General features: G+C 41.5%; 2 protein-coding genes across 2 annotated transcripts in view; one reads left to right on the plus strand and one right to left on the minus strand.

Annotated features, from left to right (window-relative positions):
* Positions 1-10: 10 nt before the first annotated feature.
* TAF5 (TATA-box binding protein associated factor 5) lies at positions 11-17,519 on the minus strand. The gene is given in 15 exon segments (XM_036736995.1): positions 11-1,231; positions 1,495-1,672; positions 1,867-2,044; positions 3,763-3,927; positions 5,634-5,763; positions 6,201-6,321; positions 8,655-8,790; positions 8,895-8,952; positions 8,955-9,057; positions 9,407-9,722; positions 12,902-13,139; positions 16,895-17,022; positions 17,024-17,319; positions 17,321-17,456; positions 17,458-17,519. Coding segments are annotated over 15 exon segments (2,463 nt in total). The 3' UTR covers positions 11-1,013.
* A 4,870-nt stretch (positions 17,520-22,389) lies between these two features.
* The window catches only part of PCGF6 (polycomb group ring finger 6), a 31,104-nt gene continuing 30,229 nt past the window's right edge, over positions 22,390-23,264 (plus strand). Inside the window, 3 exon segments of the mRNA XM_036734246.1 lie at positions 22,390-22,567; positions 22,570-22,590; positions 22,593-22,774. Coding sequence (XP_036590141.1) covers positions 22,438-22,567; positions 22,570-22,590; positions 22,593-22,774 — 333 coding nt within the window. The 5' untranslated portion in view covers positions 22,390-22,437.

Below are 23,264 nucleotides of genomic sequence, written 5' to 3' on the forward strand. Positions count from 1 at the left end.
TTGGCTTGTTTTTATTTACAAGGTATCAAAAATATAAAAACTGTACAAAATACAACAAAGGCAGAAAACTGGCAGTGACTTGTCTGTCTAAATCTGCTTTTAGTTTCCCAAAGCAAGGCTCTGAATTGGAGGTAAGCAACTGAAATGTCTGCATTTGACTTCAAGTGTATTATATTTTATTTGTCAGCTAACTGAAACCAAAGTTTAGCTGAACATCTTTATTCTAAGCTCCCTCCACAAAAGGTTGTTAGTTTACAAGGAGGGGACTAGGGAGACATAGGAAGTCACTTCCCATGTGAATCAGTCCTTTATTGTCTTCACATAAGAGAATTTCTTTATTAACAGGAGCTATTCCTTCACTGGCTTATGAAATTCTCCGTTGCACTTAAGTTAATTACTCAGACCTCTGTAAATAGTGCAGTGAGTTTTACTCATGAGGCCAAGAGGTTTATTTAAATTAAGACTAGGCCCCTGCTTATTTGATGTCACTGGGCTGAGAGTATATGTGATTGTTCAAGGTGAAGAACAGTTAGGAAACCATTAGAGTAGGCAACTAGTCTGTTACACTTAAGTGCCACACAGTAGCTAAATTTCATTTTTTTCATATCAGGAATATACCCAGGTAGAGCTTCATCCAATCTAAACTTAGTGTTACATTGGACACTAAGGTCTTTTGAACCTTCAAGTGGGTAAAAATTATTGAAGTCAATAATTACGGTTTTTTTAAAGAAAATAAATTAAGATGGAATTTGAACAGAAAATGCATAGTTTCCACATAATCCAAAGCACCGTTTTCTTTCTACAGTGTCCATGCCTTGTATCCAACTCACAGAAAGTAGTTAAATATGCAATTACTGTAGAACTGTTATCCAGTTTAGATTTCCAAGAAGCTTCCTTCCAGATCCTTTCAGCTAAGATACTCTTTGTGGCTTAAATGTTAATCTTTGAGGTATTTTACTTTTCAGTATTTCTTTTTCAGAGAGTGGCTTTCAAAAAGTCTTAATACAGATGGTTTATTGTGGACTATAAGCTCCTGCAGCTAAAACCAAGTTTCTTCGAGTAAAATGGAGATGTACAACTGGTGTTGACTTGGTCATATAGGTTCCCAACAATAAATCCTGTGAATTTTCAGGCAAGTTTATATGTCCAGTGGCTGTAGTAAAATCATCAGTCTCTAGGTCTTCAAATGCTTTAATAGCATCCCACAAACGAACTGTGTTATCCATTGACCCTATGGAGAGAGTATATAATGTCATCAACTAATTTCTGATGTTCTATTAAATTCTATACTTTAGCACTTTTAACAAGTTTCTGATAAAGGGCCAGTTATGAACAATGTAAAATATAAAGTAGATTGGGCCTAAGAGAATAATCCATACCACTAAGCAGGTTTGGAATTGCTATGGAGGAAAGCAAGAGATGGGTAAAGAATAAAGAGAGTTTTTTAAACTAATCGAGAGATTTACTTCAACCCCTTTATTTCTAGTTCCTTACCTGATGCTAAAATTTCTCCATCTCTACTAAACTTAAGTGAACATACTGTATCTGTATGGCCTTTTAATTCTCCAACCATCAAGCCATGTCCAATATCCCAGAGAAGTACTCTGCCATCTGTTGCTCCAGTAGCCAGGAATCTCCCATTGGGAGAAAACGCCAAAGAATGAATTGGTCCCTATAATGGAAAACCATGTGAAAATGTACTTTTTAAAGAAAAACAGTTTCAAATAGCAACTGAATTTTGAACTACAGATTCCAATAGTAATACAAAGCATTTGAAATAAATATTACTATTCACTTAATGAAATTAGGGCCATTTTTCTCCTAAAAAGGAATAGTATCTTGTTGATAGTTTTATTTATAATTTACCTTATGTCCAGTGAAGATCCTTACACAATTCCCATTCAGGACATCCCATAGCCTTACTGTTCTGTCTGCTGAACCCGTAGCAACATAGTTAGAGTTTGGATGAAATCGTGTACAGTTCACATCAGCAAGGTGGCCAGCAAATATTCTTAAAGGCTGATAATGATCTGTAGCCCATAACCTTAACAAAACAAACAAAAAGGCAGCTTTAAAACAAACATGGTAAAACACAGGTTCTTATTAGTATACTCAACCATAAAAGATGTACCCAAACTATCTAAAATTAAATGTTTATTAAACTGTATGGCTGTCAAAGGAAGAAAAAAAGCAGATTTCCATTTTAAAATCTGTTGACAGAGCTATATGCTAATTACTATGGGAATAAAAACATTCCTTTTCCCCCCTAAGTCTCTGGAGGAAGGCTTTTTGGAAATCTAACCTAGACAGTTACAGCAGTTGCATATTTAGCTACTCCTGTGAGTTAAATATGAAGCATGGACACTACATAAAGAAAGTGTGGAAATTAATGCATTTTCTGTTCATATTTTATCTTATTTAACATTTGAGCAAAATATGAAATAAGTTTTTTATTAAAGTAGTTCTGCCACCTTTAATGTAACTGCTGTATTAAGAGAAATAAGTTAATTTAGTGTAGCTCTAGCTTCACGTGAGGAAAAACTTCCTATCAACCACAGCTACCTCTAAGTAGAATGGGCTGCCTCGGGGGAAGATATGGCTTCTGTCCTGTGAAGAAAGACCTTCGTGGAAAAGTTGGCTGACACGTTATTTGTGGATTTTGTAGAAAGGATTCCTGTTCTGGTATAGGCTGGACTAGATGACTTCTGAAGTTACATGTTGGTATTTCTCTAATTCTGTCATGATTCACTGTCCAGTCTGCCCTAGGAAGGATTTCAGCTAAGACAATATGGTATATTAAAATAGCCCAGTCATTCTGGGGAAAAATGTTTGAATCATCAAAAATTGATAGAAATGTCTCACCTTGGCCCTTTGACCCAGTTTTTCTACTACTAAGCATATACTCTCACTAGGTCAAAGAGAAAAAGTCCCCATATAGACCAAGGTATTCACAGCAGCACTTATGGTAGCAAAACACTACAAACAGTGATAGTCATCAAATGAGGACTCGCTAAACAAAGTGATAGAGGAATGCCATAGACTGTAACTGCAATGAAAGAAAAAAACTTTTAGAGAACTTGGGGAATACTTCTATGAAGTGATACAGAATTAAGTAAGCAGAACTAAAACAATATATAATTACAATAATGTACATTTTTTAAAGGAAGCCAAACTTCAAGTAATCATAATGACCAGTCAGTCCCAACAAACACATAATAATATCTATCTTTTCAGGAGAGAAGTTGGGGGGTAACGGCAGTGTTGTATATACTCCAAATGGTACATTTTTACATTTTTCTGTTACAAAAGAGTTTGGAAGGGGAGGCAAGGGGGAGGGAGAAACTATTTAAGAAAATCCATTTTTAGAACTCAATAGGAACATCTTATTTTGTCCATATCAGAGTCCATCTCCTTTCTGCCTCATTCTACAAAAGTGATGACAGGGTGAGAGGATGGTTCAGATTGGGATGAGTATAAGGGAGTAGAATAGGAGGGCTGATGGTATTCACATAATTGCATCCAGATCCAGCTCCTGTTTCCATGTTAATTTTGGAATTTATAACTGATTAACTCTAGCTCTGTTCAAGTGATTAGAAATAACAAGCTCTGTGTCAATTTACCATTCTGTTAAATAACACTAATTGCTGTTTTAAGGATCTGTTGCTTGAAGGGCACTGAATAACTGTAAACCATGTGTGACAAAATGCTTGTTCCCAGTAAAACCACATCTTCCTCTCTGACAAGTACAATTTATAATCTTACCGAGCCACTCTGTCATGTCCTCCTGACACAAAATAGTATCCATACGGAGAAAATTGTGTGTCCCACACTGGATAGTTGTGTCCTTTGTATCCTACCAAACAAGTGAATGTTTGAAGACTCCATAGTCTGACAGTGCCATCTTCCGAGGAGGAAAGTAGGTAGTTTCTAAAATGAAAGAAAAAAAGGATAAAGGTGATTTCTATTCTAAATGGAAATTAGACTCCATTTTCTCCTAAGGATACAAAGAAATCAGTGTGAATGTTCTTTCTCTGTACTGCCACCACAAATGAGAATGTTAGGAAGAGCTGATTAACAATACCTTGCTGGCTTTGTTCCTAGACAGAATGCACCGTAAGTACAGGAGTGGAAAACCTCCAAGTGCTAATGCTAGCTACTCTGGTCAAGACCAAACACCCACCCCATGCATTATCTCATTTGAACCTTACAAAAACCGAGGTAGGTGCTGGGGTGACACCACTTGCCCAGAGTCACAAAGCTACCCTCTGAGGCAGAATTCAAACCCAAGTCTTCTTGAGTCCAAGCCATGTGTTAGTTATACACTAACACATAATTGTCTTAGTTTCCTCATCTGTAAAATGCAAATACTACTTCTGCTTACGTGTCCTCACAGGGTTGGGAAACTTTTTGTAAGCTATAAAACACTTAACGAAAGCGAGCTCTATTTTTGCCAACATTTATAGAAATGCTAATTATGGTCCCATGCCACCTTATGAAAAATTAATAAAAATTCAAATCTTCAGAAAGTATTTTTATGGCTTAGCACTGAAAATAGAATGTTTCCCTTACCCAACCATAAGAAAATGTCACTTTTAAGACATTTTGTACCTAAGGCAAACTCTTGCCTCTCAAAATATTTTAATGACTGAAGGACTATGTTTTCAAAGAGGTGTGTTTATCCGAGTGAAAATTCTCAATTAAGCAAACATAGAATATGTAACCACATAGAATGCTTTCCTTATTCCTGGGGGGGTGGGATCTAGAGATCCACAAGAGACGTATTCATAGAAATCTTGGATTTAGAGCTCAAAGAAACCTTAGACTACCCCTCTCATTTTACAGATCAGGAAATGATCCCAGAGAGGTTGGGTGCCTTGCCCAATATACGGGTAACTATTAAGGCCAGGATTCACACTCAGGTCTTCTGACTCCAAATCAAGCACTGAATGTTAGCTATTCAGTGTTTCTTCCAATTGGCCTTTTCTGTTTCTATCATAACTCTTAAAATAAGATAAGATTGAAGAAGTATTTTCATTGATTTTCTGATTACAACATGAAAGTCTCAATCAGGCACAAGTACGCTCTTTACATTTATTAACAAAGTATCAGGTATCAGTAAGGAGGTTTGTTCAAAGACAGCAGCAGACAGTGAGAGGTAGCTGAATCCAACTCAGCATGCCTATCAAATGTTCCAAACATAAAATCCCCTAATTCAGAGAGTTTCATGTAGGAGAAAATGTTTATACGGCACTTTATAAACCTCAAAGTGCTATAAATCACGATGATTTATGAGTGCTAAATGGCCTTATCCAAAAGCAAATGAAAAGGGATGAGATCATGTTGAATTTTCAAACAAGTAAATTTGCTTTGCATGTTTCCCACAACGGTTCTTGAAGAGGCACTTTCAGGAGGTTATTACTATCCTACTGTGTATTTTAATTGTTATTCCTTTGTATTGGGGCCCTGAAGTAAATTAACAAAAGGCAAGATCCTTAAATCTAACCATAATGAATATGTGCAGTATTAGCACTTTTCAGTAATACTTTAATTTGCATACTGCAGCTTTAGAAAACATTCTGCCCAATCACAATATGATGCCACCTAATTTACCTTTTCTGCTTTTCATATTTTACCTGTCAGGACTGAAGCTTGCCCCATAAACAGGCCCACTGTGACCATAGAGAATCTTCAATTCACTTGCAGTTTTCTCATCCATGATTCTTTCTAAAACATCATCTGATTCTTTGTCTATAAGGCTGAGATCTAGAAAAAATTTCAGACAGCAATAATTTAAATGGCATTTGCCAAAAACCGACCGTATCATAATTTAACAGAATATATCATTCATCTCACTATTAAATGTTGTTACTCTTTATGTCATTAAGATTTTTGTCTTAGTATTTCATACTAAAGTGTTACTACCAGAAACCAACTTCCCTTAAAATGAGGCTTTACCCTAACTATTTTCTTTACCTACAAAAGCATTTCTTTTTGTATATAAAATGAAAACCCTTATCCCAGTTTTTTACATGATCTTCTGGTGTTATACATTCAAGGAATATGGAAAAATTATTCTTATCTTATAAGCTAAAATGAAACCAAGTGGAACAGAAGTTTATGGCAATGGCCTTAAGATCAGAAGTCAATGAAAGTCATAGTGACAAGTCAATGAAAAAGTCATAGTGAAGCATTTCTATTACCTGTTGCTGTCTTCACACTACGAAGCTTTTTGGGAGTCACAGACCACACTCTGACAGTGGAATCAGCAAAACCTCCTGCAATCAGACTGGAGTCATCGGTGACATCAACTGCAGTGAGACCCTGTCAGTAAAAAGGAGGGAAGGTTTAACAGGAAGTCATACTGCAGATCCTGTATTCACACTGAAAAAATATTAAGTTCCTACTATATGCCATGCATTGTACCGTGGTGGAGGTGCGGGGGTTGCTGCTGAGGGTACCACAAATAAGACAAAAGATGCCTGCTCTCAATGATTTTTCAACTTAGAAGGGGCAACTAGATAAATGTATCTCATCTCAACATGTCCAAAACAGAATTCATCTTTCCCCCAAATCCACCCCTCTTTCAAACTTCCCTCTTTCTGTCAAAGTTCCCACCATTCTTCTGGTCTCCCAGATTTGTATCTTCAGTTCCTCCCTCCACATATCCACTCAGTCACCAAATCTTGGTTTCGCCCTCCTCCACATCTTTTGCATCTGACTCCTCTGCTCACACAACCACCACCTTAGTCTGAGTTCTTCTCACCTGTAACCTGGGCTCGTGCTCTAGCTTCCTCGTCTCCCTGCTTCAGCTCCCACCCACCTTCTGCACAATCAATCAGTTGCCAAGTACTTACTAAGAACTAGGGGTACAAAGACTAAGGTGAAACCAGTTCCCTGCCCTCAAAGAGTTTACATTCAAAGAAAGACAACATGTACACATATTGAGTATATGCAGAATGTGAATGGAATGAACACTCAAGGCAGTGTTGGTAAGAGGGAGGCTTTCATGTAGATGTCCCTTAAGCTGAGTAGTAAAAGAAACAGGTGTTTCTCATGAGGGACAAGTAGCAGGGACATGGTGAGTCGGGTGACAATGCCATCCATGTCTGTGGCCCATGTCTGAGGACCAGCACAGCCAATGCCAGAATGTGACAAGACTGGAAGGAGTCATGATTTTCCTTATGTGCAGAGCTGACCAAGCTGCTGCTCCCCTACTCAGTAAATTCCAGTAGCTCCTTATTACTACTAGAATCAAATGTCAACTTTTCTGTTAAGCTTTTAAAGCCCCTTTACAACCTAGTCCTAACCTCCCTTTCTGACCTCACATTCCTCTTCCTTTACTCTATCCTTCAGCCAAACTGACCTCTGTCTAGTCCTCACAAATAGCACTCCATCTCCAGTCTCCAGCCCTTTGCACTGACTGTCCCCCATGCCTAGAATGAAAGCACTTCTTCACCTTCACCTCAGAGAATCCCTCACTTCCTCCAAGCAGCTCAAGCACCACTTTCTACATGAAGCCTTTCCTGATACTGCACCCTGCCCTTCCCCCAACCAGGTCCTCCAACTACCTTGAATTTAGCTCTCCTCTGCTTATTCCCTTTATATCTGTCCTATATTTTCTTGTCTCCCTTGATAGAATGTAAACACCTTGAAGGTAGGGATCCTTTCATTCTCTGTATTTGTATCCCCAGAACTTGGCACCTAGTGGGTGCTTAATAAATGCTTGTTGATTGACTGATGCACAGATAATATACAGCAGAATATGACAGGTACGTAAGAGGAGTATAAAATGCTATCAAATGGTGTTTCATATCTGGTAAATAACCACAACAATTAAATCCCACAAAAACAATCAAAACACAGTGACTGCTGCCTAATTAATTTTGAGAGTGCATGGGAGAGAATCCTCCCATGATTAAAAAAATTGGAGGGCAGCTAGGAGGCAAAGAACATTGAGCGCCAGCCCTGAAGTCAGAAGGATCTGAGTTCAAATTCAGCCTCTCAGATGCTTACTTGCTGTGTGAACCTGAATAAGTCACTTATCCTAGACTGCCTCCAAAAAAAACTGGATAAAACCCCACTGTCTCAAAGCAATCAACATAAAAGAATATCCATCAAGGTGATCTTTCACCACTTTCCACCTACCTGCCTCCCTTCATTTTTAATTTTAAATCATCTAAGTTTACCTGAATGATATAATTAACAGTAAACTAAAACTAACAAATTTTTTAATAACACACAAGGAAAATTTACAAACAGTACTGTATAATCTTAAATATAAACTTTTTAAGCTTATATAATGCAGGCTACAGAAACTTCCAAGCCTAGCAGTACAAAATCATGAAGCTTCCTATTTCTCAAAAGTTCAGATAATTCTATGGAAAATTCCACTGATTGAATTCAATAATAAATGGATATTTAAGTGTGATTGCTGCAAATCATCAAAGACTTTCCAAGGAATGGTGTGTTTTTTCTAATCCTGTCTGTCTTACAATTGTGCTGTCTGTAATGAAATCATATTCATATGTTAAATCAAAGAGCAAAGTTAAATCCCCAACCCAATTTTTAGGCCTATTTTAACTATATTTCACAGGCAGTCTTTCAAAATCAATTCAAACTATCCTATCCCGAACTTTCAAAACTATTTCACCAACCTGATAGGCATTAAGGAATGTATAGAAACAGATGGAAGGCAAACAATCTGGACCAAGACGCACACGTTTCGTGGTTTCTTTCATATTCATTATCTTATCCAACTTATCTGAATCTTTCAATTCAGGAAGAGGAATTCTACGGGAAAAAAAAAAGACAGATTGTCAAACAATGCTTCGGTCTTAGCAGATATAAGCGGCCTCACAGAAGACCCTGTCTGGTCGCCAAGGTTTCTCGCTAACCTGTTTTGAGGGGGAGCATTAGGATCTTGTTTTTTGCTTTTAGATCCCATACTATCTTCTTAGGTTTCTTTTTTTTGGGCTTTCCTTCTTCATTCTCCCCTTCTTCATCTTCATCATCCAAAGGAACTTCAATTTCTGGTTCTTTTAACAAGCCAAAAAAAACCTATAAATCAAAAGAGCAAATATTTCAAAGAAATACATACTTTCAGGCATTTCTAATGCACTTTTCCCACTAATGTACAGTGAAATAAGATGCTGACAAGATGGCCAGTGTTTAAAACAAACTATGTACACCCCTTCTTTAGAAAATGAAACATCCCTATCACTGTAACGTCACTTCATTGTGTGGCCCCAGCTACTCTCAGATTTAGCACGATGCCCAGCACACAGCAGGTGCTTAATAAATGCTTATTGACAAACTGATCGGCTAAAAGAACGTGTGAGCTGATCCACTGGCAATGCTCCTGATTCTGATTCTCTGCATGATACATGTCCCAGCACTGGGCCCATACCTTTGCCTTATTTGCCTCTCGCTTTGCCTCTCCGGCCAAACTTCCCACCATAGCATCTATCTGTTGCTTACTCCGAGGCATCCCATCGAAGATGTCAATGTACAGGTGCTCCTGGACTATGTTCCATATTTGGTTGTTCTGTTTCTCCTGGAGGTGTCTCTTCAAGAGTTGATAAGAGTCACGGGAAATGCGCAAAACAAATTTACTTGTTCGAAAATCCAACATGGTCTCATTCCCTTTCATGTGCTCCTTTTTGGTAAGGCTAGATAACACTCGCAGATCATCCTGATAATAACATTCCTGATCGCCATGAAACCTATTTCAATTTTTAAAAGATTAATTTTAATAACTAGTTTTTTCTTCATTATCATTATGCTATTTGCCTCCCTCCCATATATCCTAAGTAATATTGCTGCGCCTTCAAAGCAGTCTGCTAAACAAGGATTAACACAGCTAGTGTATTAAGAATGAATTTCATCTTAACTTACTCTAATTCAATTCTTAAATTCAGCCATTAAGATTCTATACAATAACCATTTCATCTGCCAATGAAATACATAACACGATTTCAAAAAAAGAAGTAAATAATCTATGTTACTGAAACTAAAGGCAGGAGAAGTACAGCCATTACTTCAGTATTTGAGGGTTTGGGAACATTCATCTTAGCAATAATAGTAGCATTTGCATAGCATTTTATAGTTTATCAAAGTGCTTCCGCATCTCATTTGATCCTCATGATAACCCTAGGACAAAGGCAGGACAGGTATCATTATCTCCACTTACAAATGAGGAAATTGAGATCCAGGTTTGAGTGACTTGCCCACAATCACACGACTAAGAGGTGGCAGAGCCAGGCCCTGAGACTCAAACCCAAGTCTCCTGATCCCAAGTCTAATAGTCTTTCGACTACAACACAAAAATGTTTCCCTATTTAAAACTGGGTTAAATGAATGCTTTTTCAATATGATATTTAAGTTTTCAGTATTTACTTACTATACGAACACATTAAATATCATCATTTTAATATACATGTTATAGCTAGGGTCCTTTGGGGCCCTTCTACCTCTACATTTATGATTACAAAATGCTGATAGCAAAAAAATAATTAAACATGCAAATTAATTATTCCAAAAGTAACTGAGTAAAGTCTTCTGGTCTTAATAATAAATACCTGTTTTTCTATCTATAACCCTCAAATATAAAACTGTTCACACTGGCTACATTTCACATTATGCTGAGCATAAAGCTAAATTAAAATAATTACATTATCTGCCTCACCAGGTTCTTATAAAACACTTTGCAGAACTCGAAGCACTACATAATGAACTATATTATTATTTTTATTAAGGGTACTCAAAGGCAAAAATCTAGAAACAGAAACATTTAAGTATGCTTTAACTCTGATTCATAGTTCAAAGATTTACTGTAGTGCTCATTCACTTCCATTAATTCATTTTCACTGTGATAGACACTGGGAAAAGGGCAGAGTTTCTGTTCTGGTTACTTTTTAATAGATGGGGTATTTTGCCCAGGCTTGAAGTACAAAAGCCACACAAGGGCCCAGTCCTAATACTGAGTGTTGCAGGAGTCTTGACCTGCTTGGTTTCTTAATGAGGCCAACTCACCTAGGTAGCCTGATGGCCCCCCACTCCCTGGGGCTCATCAAATCGGGGCAGACTTAGTAAAACACCCTACAGAGCTAGTCTACTACAAGCCCAAGTAATCCACCAGCCTCTAGCTGGGATCATCGCTGCCACCACAACCAGAGGGTGGGGGAAATTATAAACAATTAAGATAGAGTGGTTGACCTTTTAGAGCTTATAATCTGGTAGGAGGTAAAGTTTATTTCAAAGTTCCTTGCAGGTCTGAAATTTTATGATATGGAAATATGTAATATTATCTAATAATAAAGGAATTATGGTGCAGATAGAATATAACAGCATAAAAAAGTATAAAGTACCATATGAGATCAGAGGAAGTAAAGATAATTTCTGGACTGAAAGGACAGAGTTTGAGAAAGGAGCCAGGGAAGGCTTTCTAGAAGTACCCTTTGGTCTGTATACTCATCTTCAGGATTAGGGAGTATTTCAAAAGGCACAAAAGGGGCATAGGGGGTGGGGAGTGACAACAGGCATTCTACATACAAATAATGGCATGACAAAGGTATGCATGTATACAAGGGACAGGAAATAGTTTGGTTTGGCTGTAGTGTTAACACATATTCCTTTGAAATGAATTGGAAGTGAGTTATGAGAGATAAGCTCTGAAAGGTAAAGATGTGCAAGCTGGGCTTAATAAGCAATATGAAGCCATTAACGTATTTTGAGCAGAGGACTAACATGAGCAGATCTGTGCAAATATGAATCTGGTAGCAGCGTGAGGGACTGGCAGGACAAGAGTCTGGAGATGGGCAGGGGGATCAGTAATCCAGGCAGGTGGTAACAAAGGACTGCCTTTGGGAAGTACAACAGGGACAGACAGGAGGATCATAAGATGATAGGATCCAGAAGAGATCAGGTCATGCAGGACAATCCTCCCCCCTAGAAAGGAGGAGACTAAGGTGCCATAAGGTCCAATGACTAGGCCATGGTCCTAGAAGTACCAAGAAAGCAGAGTGGGGATTCAAAAGGAGTGCCTTGTCTTATGACAGCTACATCTAAAGATTGGTGATGATTAGACATTGACAGGTAAGGAAGAAAGAAGAAAAGAAACACCACAAGATTCAAGGATGGGTGTCTAGGTAAATGACAGAGCCACTACGGTAGGGAAGGAGTGGGTTTCGGGAAATAAGTTCTGTTTTGGACAAGCTGACTTTGGAATATCAATAGAACATTTGTTGTTAGCAACACGATACTCTCTTCTTACTAAATATCAAATGAACTCTGATGTTTGGTCGGAAAGCTGAAGCTTGGCCGAAATTAGAAGTTTCAAGTTCCTGGGCAAATGAGTGGAGGCTGAGCATTCAGCTCGGGGCCAGGCCTACTGTGTATCATCCATACTTGCATCCTGGAGTCCAAACTACGGCAAGTACAAATACAAGGCAAGGAAAGAGAGTCCCTTATTCTTTTCACTTACCCAGAAGAACCTGAGGAGGTAGCAGTAATAAGAGATGGGAAGAGATGGAAATGATTGGAGTAAAATAAGAATAAATTCTTGGAAGTAAACCCTAGTCACTGGCGATTAACTTTCTTCTATATTTTCAGTCATGCTACAGTATTTTATAATAAAAGCACAAAGAAATATACTTTTGTGAGGAATCCTGCTGAAGTGCAACGAGATCTAGGAGTCAGGAGACTTTGAGTTCTAATCCTGAACCTGCCACTAACTAGACTTGTGATACTTGGCAAGTCATTTAAACCATGTGGGCCTGCAATTTACTCATGTAATTAGAAAGAGGCTGAGCTGGATCACTTCAAATGTTCCTTGCAGCTCTGAAATTTTGTAATTCTACAGTACAGTATATGGACAACCTCAAGTACAGTGACATTCACATACTTCTCAAAGAATGATTTCGCTTCATTTTCATGCTGATTGTAGACCAACTCCAAGTACATATGTACAAATAGAGGATAAAATAACTGAGATAACTCTGCTCGATGACAGTCCAAGGAACATTCAATGAAATGCTTCAGTCCACTGTAGTACTCTTCATACATCGCTGGATCCCCCTGCTGATTGTAGGCAGACAACACAGCACTGACATCAGGCTGGTCTTCTACAGCCACCACTCCAACTGCAAAAAGAAAGAAAAAACTTCAGGGAGAATGAAACACTAGGAAACCTCTGGCATGATGTCCAGGGGCGAAGCATGACTCACATCCATTCCCTTCTCCTTCTCTTCCCCTCCCCCAATACATACAAAGAATCCGAGCTTGTTTATGGGTCTTTGCATATTGCCACATACATCTACCACTTTGTATTTCTGTGGCTACTATCAAGTAATCCAAAATCAAACAGCAAAAATAATTTAATATTTTATCTGGAATGATTTCACTTTACACATGTGATCCTACCATTTTTTAAATTCTCATGGTACTCTGTACCACTCATATAGATCCAATATATGTGGCACATAAAGTCCTTCACAATCTGGCTCCAGCCTACCCTTCAAGATTTATTTCACATTACACTCTTTATGCATTCTACATTCCAGTCAGAGTGGTCTCCTGGCTGTCCCCTGAATTCAGCATTCTATCTCCCATCCCAGGGCCTGGAATGCACTCCTCATTTATTTCCACCTTTCAGAATCCTTGGCTTGTTTCAGTTCAAGGATACATTCTAGTTGATGCCTGTCCTAATCTCTGTAGTTTTTAGTGTTTCCTTCTTCTCAAGTCATTTTAAGACTTATTTATATTTACTTACTGAATTCCCCTCCCCCCAAGAATGTAAACCTTTCAAAGGCAAAGGCTGTGGGGGATGGGAATGTGTGTAAGGGAGGGAGAAGAAGAGAAGGGGAGCAGAAAGGGAAAGAGAAGGAAGGAGGAAGAGAAGGAAAGAGAGACTAGTACCTAGCACAGTGCCTTTAACATAGTAAATGATTAATAAATGTTTAATTTAATTATTCTTCTGTGTGGTCCCCTCAATACCAAACAGATCCTGACATGTAGTAGGTAATCAAATATTATCTAAATTAAATTGAAAAAAAGTTTTGTCAACAAGAATTTACTAAATGACTGGTAGGTGCCAGGCACTGGGCACACAAGTACAAAGAATGAAACAATCCTTACTTGCAAGAAGCTTACACAAAATATTATACAAATATTAATTTAATAGCCATGTTATTCTCCTTGCAAAGAGCAAAGACCAAAGACATATATCCTTTTAATTGTCATACTGCAAATGTGTACAATGACAAGCTTTTCAAAAAAATTAGTTTGTTTCTTGAAAACTTAATATAGATTCTTATACATCATACATAGTAACACATGACCATTAAAAAAGCAGATTAGGGGCAGCTAGGTGGGGCAGCGGATAGAGTACCCGCCCTGGAGTCGGGAAGACCTGAGTTCAAATTTTACCTCAGATACTTATTAGCTGTGAGACCTGGGCAAGTTACTTACCCTGATAGCCTCACTGAACCCCTAACAAAAAAGCAGCTTCCAGAAAGATAATCTGTCAACTGCAGAGTATTCACAAATTTGGCCTTGGGTAAATCACTTCTGCTCTCTGAGCTCCATTTTCAGATCTAGAAATATGGGGGACTAGACTCTCCAATATTTCTTAAGCTCTAATCCCGTGATTCATATGATTCTAAATTAATTTGACAAAGGAACAAAATGCTACTGTCACTTGAAACACTATGATAGTAAAGTCACTGCTATCTAGGACCCCTAGGGAATAAATTACTCTGGATAACTTACATCTTCAAACACCAAAGTTTGTTTTTGTTTTTTTTAACTATTCAGGGAAGAAATCTTTCTAAATATAGTATACATTTCTGAGGATTCCAGATATAATTTGACCTTTTCTTCATGACTAAGAGTCATCATTATAAATATTAATTGCTATACTATGCTGAACAGTAATGTCTTAGGACCTACTAAGGTATGTAATTCAATCCAATAAGCATTTATTAAGCACCTGCTATATACAAGGCAATGTGCTAGGTGCTGGGACATAAAGACAAAAATGAAACAGTCCTTGCCTTCAAGGGGCATATATTCTTGGGGGAGGGGAAATATAATACATACACAGAGAGGAAAGTAAATACAAAATATATATACAAAGTAATATTAAATAGGAAAGAGTAGTTTGCTCTTATATGCAATGACCCAAGACTGCATGCTTTCCTAGTTCTTATGTTTACATACTACAGCTTCTCTTTTCTCTAGTAGTCACTCTTCATTACTGATAGCCTCAACCTTATAACATTCAATTTCTGAGCAGGAAACTGAATAGGCAAGCTTGTTAGAACTATATGTAAAATACAAGCTAACAAGCTCTGATTAACGGCTTCTCCTATAGGTAACCTACATGTATTTTTTACAGGGGTTTTGAGATATCTATTTTAGTGACTATTTTTGCTTACTCTTTATGTCTTAGCTGTGTTCTGAATAGGTAAGTTGCCACAGGAGTTTTCAGATATGTAAGATTTTTCTCATTATGTTGTGGCTATATACTTATTCCCTTCCCTTCCTCTTTAAGTTAACAGAAGACCCAACTTCTACAGTCCACCATTATACTACCCCCAGGAAACATTCCTAAATGTCATACCCTTGCCCAAACCACCCCCCCCAAAAAAACCACAAACTTTCTAGTCTTATCTCTCTCTACTCCCCTCCACAAAGCCCCCTTGGTCCAGCCAGGCTGGTCTTGCTAGCTAATCTTTCCTTGGAGTGGCTATCTCCCCCCTCTCACTCACCTAGATCATACTTATCCTTTAGGGTCCAGCTCAAATCTGACCTCCAGTCTGCCAGGACCTTCCTAGCCCTCATTCAATGCCACAGTGTGAATCCCTATAGCACAAATTTCTGCAACACTAATTTGGTCATTTAATCATATACCACGTTAGTAAGAAATAATTAGGACCTATGATATGCCAGAACTGTGCTAAGCACTGAGATAGAAAAGCAAAAGACAAGGAACTCACAATCCAAAGATGAAAGAATTTGCAAACAATATGTACTAACACTTTCTCTAGAGGATAAATTGGAGATAGTCACAGAGAGAAGGCATTGGAATTAAGAGGAATAGGGAAAGACTTCCAGTAGAAGTGGGATTTTGGAAGCCAGGAGACTGTGATGTATTGTTCTGGCTGAATCTGTCTTATCTCTCCAACTGGACTTGGAAACTCTCATTTCTTTTGCAAACTCCACAGCACCCCAGCAAAAAGCTATGCACATCAAGCAAGCAAGGCTTAGTATATTTTCGATTCCTGGAGTCAGGTTTTCAAGGCGGGATATTGAGGGGAAGCCAAGGAATGTAGGATAATAGGTGCTTGGTGATCTAAAGACTTTAAGGCACAGGGTAGCAAGGCTGGGGGCAAAAACCCGAGGGTTAACCAAGGATACCGAGGAGCCCCAGGTGCCTCAGCACCAATCCCTCCAGAATGGCCCCGGGCTTGTGGAAGGCTGACATCCAAGTCTGTGCTCATAGCCCCACAGCCCGGCTAGCACATCTATCTAGCCATCCATCCATCCACCATCCCTCCACTCATCTATCCGTCCATCCTTCCATCCATCCATTCGCCATCCTTTCACTCATCTATCCATCCGTCCATTCTTCCATCCATCCATCCTTTCAGCGGTCCATCCATGCATGCACCCGTCCGTCCGCCCTCTCGCACCCCCACGAGCAGCCAGGCAAGGACAGCCTCCAGGCTCCAGGCGGAGGCTGTGCCCACGCGCTGGGCGCGCTCCGGAAGGGGGCGGGCTGCGGCCGGAGAGGCGGGCCCAGGAAATTCAAACCAAACCCGCAGAGGAGCGGGGCCGGCAGCCCCTGACAGCTAGCCGGGCTTCCCCGCCGAGCCCCGGCGACCCTCTGACTCACTCTTAGCCGGAGCGGCCACGGTCTGGGCGGCCCCCGAGCTCCCCGTTCCAGTCACCGAGGACGGCGGGGGCCCGCGGACGCAGGGGCAGGCGCCGGAGCCGGGGCCGGAGCCCGAGCCGGGGCCCGGCCTGTGGGCCGGCGGCGGCGGCGGAGGCGACCCGGCTCAGGAGCGCGCTGGTGGCCTCCGCCCCGGGCCCGTCCACCTCCCCTGGGGCGCCGGCTCCCGCCGCCTCCTCCAGCAGCCGGGCCTCGCGCCGCAGGATCTCCTCCGACTCGCGTAGGTTGCTCCGCCGCAAAAACTGCAGCACGGCCAGCAGGGTCTGCCGGTCCTGAGAGGCGATGCCCTCAGCAGCGGCTGCCGGAAGTCCCGGCCGCGCCCCCGGGGCTGCTGTCGCCGCCGCCGCCGCAGCTGCCGGAGCAGCCACCGGCGGGCTTCGGAGTCCCGCCATCGCCGCCGGCTGAGGACGCCGCGACACCGCCGCCGCCGCCTCCGTTATGGCTGCTGCTGTGGCTGCCCCCGCCGCCCTCGCCTGGACAGTCGCCGGCTGCGTGGCAGGGAGCGCGGCGGTCCCTCCGGGTCAGGCTTGATCACCATCTCGGTCTGCTCCTCTGCCAGCGCCGCCATCTTGCAGCGAGCTCCCAGCCGGCCGCCAAGTGTGGCACCTTTCCGCCGCTGTGAGGGAGGGGTGGAGAGCGCTTTGCGACGATACCGTGAGGTGGTTTACGGCAGCCTGGGGGGAGCCGGGGGCGGAGATATCTAGGGAAGGAAGAACAGGCTGCGTTAGAAGTGACAGTGGCAAGGTGGGCTCCTTCGGAGTCCACAAACGTCTTTAAGCCATTGCAGTAATAACGCTGGCACGTCCAACTCCCTTGTTCCTGACATTTAGCCCGTAACTAGGCAGGAAAAGTCTTTATAGCGGTCTTACTGATGCGGAGAAGGAGGACGCGTCCTGCCCGAAGGGTGTAGGCAGGGGCGTAAGACTCTGACCTTCATCTTAGTCTCTTTCCACGGGAATTTCCACGGTATTCGGAATCCCATTACAGGCGCCCCGTGCCTTTAAAATGTCTTGGGCCAAGGATTCCAGAAGAGACGTGTATGAGTTTTTCGTTTCTTCGGATTGTGTTGATATCTTTTGTTTTTACATCATTTTCATTTGCAAACACATATTCCTCTTCGCTATCCCAGAAAGCCACCCGGTATAACAAAAATAAAAAGAGGTTTAAAAAGCTCAGCAAAACCAAGAGTTCCACACCATAGTGTTCTAACAACAGTGTTACTTGGAGCTATCTTGGCTGTGCAGGCCAATAACACCAGCAACAAGAGCTCTACCAGCGCAAGGTCTTTGATCTGCTTTCTAAGGAAAGCAGCTTTAAGGGGTTAACAATCTTACTTTAATTAGACATACATATATGAGTCACTTAGTTCAGGGAGAAAAGCTAGCACCTTGGACTTTAGAGCAAATACAAACAGAAATTACAAACATTATACGAACAGAGTAAATAACACAAATCAGCAGGCAGGGCTTCTAACTGTCTAGCAATACATACATAGTTACCAGAAAGAGTTTTCAAGGTGGGGCCAGGGTGGATCTCAATGCTATCCAGTCTCCTCTGGCCCTATCACACTAATACTCGTCCAATGGGTGAGCCCCAAAGCAAACTCTCCTCCCCAAAGTTCTGAGAGTTCTACCTTAATGGCTGCCCTCAGAGTGTATATACCCTTTTTCAGGGTCCCAGAGCATCACAGCTCTCCTAGGCTTCACACTTCTCCTGACCTAATTGGCAAAAGGGAGGTAAAGGATAGCATTACAGGAATCACCTGATGTAATGGACCAGAGCACCTCTAATAGAACTGGACAAGTGTGCTTTGACCCCCATTGGGAGGGACACATGCTCTGACCCCCTTGCTGAAGGCCATACCCTGGTTCATCAAATTTCCAGTGCTTGGGAACTGTGTCAAGAGGACATCCAGTCTGTGATCTATGAGCTAAGATAGATGGCTTCTGATGTCTTTTGAGCTGGTTTCCTTTATTTGGACATAGCACCCAGAGTTTGGGTCTCTAACTCTCCTAGACCAAACTCCCTCCCTTGCCATCACTGTCCTTTGTGTATTGTGTATAGCCTCCCATATTATGATATAAGCTTCTTGAAGGTCAGCTTCTTGTGTTTCACTTTCATATTTTTACACACTTTGCAAATATTATATTTCACATGTTTGTTCTTATTTAGTCATTTTTCAGTCCCGTCCAACTCGGTGACACCACTTTGTGTTTTTCTTGGCAAAGTACTGGAGTGGTTTGCCATTTCCTTCTCCCAGTTCATTTTACAGATGAGAAAACTGAGGCAACCAGGGTTTAAATGATTTGCCCAGGATCACATAGTGTCTGAAGCTGGATTGAACTCAGGTCCTCCTAATTGCATTTGAACACCTAGCTTCATGATATGCATGACTTCCTATGTCTATTGGGTTTCGTATTTCTTGCCTTTCAAAGCAAGTGGGAGAGGGTGGTAAAGGGAGGGAAAGAATTTGAATTTTTAAAACAGTTTTAGAGGGAGAGAGGTGGGGGAAGAAATCTGGAACTCAAAATTATGTAGAATAAGTGTTGTAAACTAAAAATAAAAAAATTTAAAAAAAAAAAAAATTAAAAAAAAAAGACATGGACAGCAAAAAAAAAAAGTCATGCTTTGTATAGGGGTATTTTGTATCCCCGCATTTAGCATGGCACCTGGAACATGTAAGCACTCAATAAATGTTTTTTTTGTTTATTCATTAATTTGAAAGGCTAAGTATAGGGCATAGGAGTTACAAGGTCAGCAAAATTCAGGTCCCCCTAGTGGATGTGAATGCTATGGAAACATTCAGTTAACATTAATTATTCAACAAGCATATTAATTACTGGGAGGTAGACAGAATTGGGAGGGCAGGGGCTTGCAACAGGCTTCATTTGAGGGACGTGGACATTTGCTTGTAAATGAGAGAGTTAAACCAGACAGATTCTGAAGTTCCTGCAATCAGTTTCTGAGTCCACAAGATTTATTGATGTTGGTCTTAGTTTTTGAAGAGGACAAATGACATCACAGGTGATGTGCCGACTTGCTCATGAATTGGATTTAAGTGAGGCAGAGCTTCCAAGTCATCTGCCTCACTTTCTCTTCCAGAGTCATTGAAATTCAGTGACAGGATAAAGTCAAAACTATAGTTAATGCTGTTATTATGTAAATAGCTGAATGTCTCCTTTTGTACCTCCCTTAATTACTATACAGCTACAAAAGAAAACTCTGGGGACTTTGAATCAGTTCTATTCAAACTATTATTCCAGGAGATTTATTTTCCTTCTGTACCCAATCATTTTACTGTTAAAAAGTACATCTGGTGGACTTTGTATTTCCAAGAACTCACCTACTTCTCTTTGTCCCTGATAAAGCATGTAGTAGGATAATAATAATAAATATTAATTGGCTGATAAAGAAGAGACTTTTCTTTGGTCTGGTGTGTATAGCTATGCTAAAGGCCTTTGTTGTAGTGCAAGCATCCTTTTTCTTCACAAAGGTGTCTTTTAAGTACACCTTTGACTTACCGGATCTTACCCAAAACTACTTTGTCAGCCTGCCCTTGGGCCCTACTTGATAGTACTCAAACTGTGAGCCAGGAGGAGATACTATATAGATGTCATCTGTGGAATTGGGAGACACGTTTAGCCATCACCAAGACCATGTCACACTTTTTTTTTTTTTGGAGTGGGGAAGGTAAGGCAATTGGAGTTAAGCGACTTGCCCAAAGTCACATAGCTAGTAAGAGTCAAGTGTCTGAGGCCAAATTTGAACTCAGGTCCTCCTGACTCCAGGGCTGGTGCCCTATTCACTGCTGCCTACCTACCTGTGTCACATCTTTTAGTGGATAAATAAACTGCATTAGACCTGTTTGTATCCTGTGCTGGCTTATTCATGCAGTGCCTAGCAAGGACTATGAAAAGTTTTGCAACAGGATGCTCTTCAAAGATCTGCCTTCAGATCTTTCTCCTTTTCTGAAATCATTTTTCACTTTGGCAAAAACAGCTTCAACCACTAACTGTACGCAGATGATCCCTAAATCGTTGTCTCTAGCCTTGACCTCACTTCTGAGCTATAAGATTTAGGCTCTATTTGACACTGTCTCAGTTCTACCTTAATTTCAGTAAATGAAATGAATCTTCCTCTGTGACCCGAGACTAGTTCAGCCCAACCCTACCCCCTACGCAAAGCACCAGTTCTCTCCTTTGTAAAATCAAGAAGTTGAACTAGAAGAGATCTATCTCTAAGGGTCCTTCTAACCTTAACATGCTACTTTGTGGGGGTGGGTGAGGGGAAGCCTGTTGGCTTCAAGCCCCTATTTCAGCCTTCTCCCCTAACTTTTTACTGTAAGAGTTACTACACTATCCCCACCAAATCTCCAGTAATCAAGCTTCTTAAATGCCAAGTGTGACTAAACAAGTGACCTTGGCACCTAGTAATAAAGGATAATTAGTTTACATAGAAAGCTACCAAATGGCCCATTAGTCTAGTAGGGAAGATGACCTCCTTTAGTATCCTGGATATCTGCATATTCTCCAACAACGCCACAGCTCCAACTGAGGAAGCCTTTTTACAGATTACTCTAGGCCCAGTTTACTCATGTTTTAGTTAGTTATAAAAATCCTAGTCATAGCTCTCAGACATAGATGCTAGGGGATCCTAGACTAGGAAAAGAGTATATAAGGAGTGGATTTAAACAATGTTTCTAAAAGGTTACCACAATTCTGAATAAAAGAACAGTCAGGTTGGAGTGGGGCAGGGAGGATTCGATACTGCAATCTCATCTAAACTAGAAGAGAGATAGAGAGGGGTAGAAAGAGAAAATGGAATTTTTCTTTATTTTTTGTCTTGTTTTCTTTTGCAACATGGCCAATATGGAAATATGTTTTGCATGGCTTCGAATATGTAATTGATGTAAATTTCTTGCCTCTTCAAGGAGGAGGAAGGGACAGGCAGAATAGAGCGAGAGAGAATTTGGAACTCAAAACTTTCAAAAATGAATGTTAAAATTTGTTTTACATGTAACAAAGATATTTAAAATGAATAAAATATATTTAAAAAAGAAGAGCAACTGAAAATGCACTTAAGGAGCTAGGTTCACAAGGTAATTAAGTGGATTAGAAAGTAACAAGCATTTACTAAGCACTCATAGAGGCAAAAACAGTCCCAGACCTCCAAGAGCTCCCATTCTTATGCAACTGACCAAAGCCGAGGTTCCTGGGTTTATCCATAAATAAGAGCTCTCTCCACCAGCTGTTTTTAAAATTTGGCGAGGTCTCTTTAAGGAGGTGTGGGTCATGAGCCCCGCCCTCCTCACCTGCCCTCCATCACTCCGCCCTCGTCCTGGATTGGAGGGGGGAAAAGGGGAGGTGACAGACTACGTTTCCCAGCAGCACTTGGCGAGGTCGCCTTGCGCCTGCGCAGCGTCCCGATCGGCCGGTCCTTGGAGCTCGCGCGCTCGCTGTTCCCTTTGCCTTCGCTCATCCACGAGCATGGAAGGGACCTCTCTTGTCTACGGCGCGCGAGAGCCCGGGACCACCGCGGCCCCACCACGGTCCCGCCACCCTCCTCCTTCGCCGCCGGTGCTGGAGGAGGGACCGCCGCCCCTACCCCCGCTGCCCGAGTGGGCACCTCCGGCTGCTCGGGCTCCGGCCCCCGGAGCTGGAGCCCGAGCGCAGCCTGGACGGCTCGAGCGGGAACTACGTCGAAGAAGAAGAAGAGGAGGATGAGGAGCTGGAGGAAGACGAGGACGAGGACGAGGAGGAGGAAGGGAGTCGCTTCCCCCTGGGGATGGATGGGAACCGGCTGGACTCGGAGGACGAGGACGAGGTAACGAGCATCTCCTGGCCTAGCCTGCCCTGGAAGTGAGGAAGAGGAGGAGGAGGAAGAGGCTGAGAGAGCTGCATCAGGACTCTCCCACCCCCATTCCCAACCCCGGGGAGCCGCGACCTGTGGAGCTGGGAGGGGCTGCACAAACGCGGCAAACCACCCTCCCCTCTGAAATGCAAGGACTCAGGCTGTCACCCGTGCCTGGACTGCGCTCCCTCCTCCGTTCTTGACCACTGACCTTCTTGGTTTCCTTTAAGTCCTAACTAAAGCCCCGTTTAAGGAAGCTTTCCCCAACCCCTCTTAATCCTAACGTCTTCTTTCTTTTATTTATTTCCTATTTATAGCCTATATGTCGCTGGCTTTGTACATAACGTTTGCATCCTTAAGGCTGTAGTGGGAGAGGGAGCGGTCCTCTTTTTTCTTCCTCTTCCTCCTCTCGGGCCCCCAAGCTGTCTTTGAGCGTCCATGAGCCAAGGGAGATGACTAGTGA

Source organism: Trichosurus vulpecula, chromosome 8 (genome assembly GCF_011100635.1).
Source record: "Trichosurus vulpecula isolate mTriVul1 chromosome 8, mTriVul1.pri, whole genome shotgun sequence".
Classification (NCBI taxonomy): domain Eukaryota; kingdom Metazoa; phylum Chordata; class Mammalia; order Diprotodontia; family Phalangeridae; genus Trichosurus; species Trichosurus vulpecula.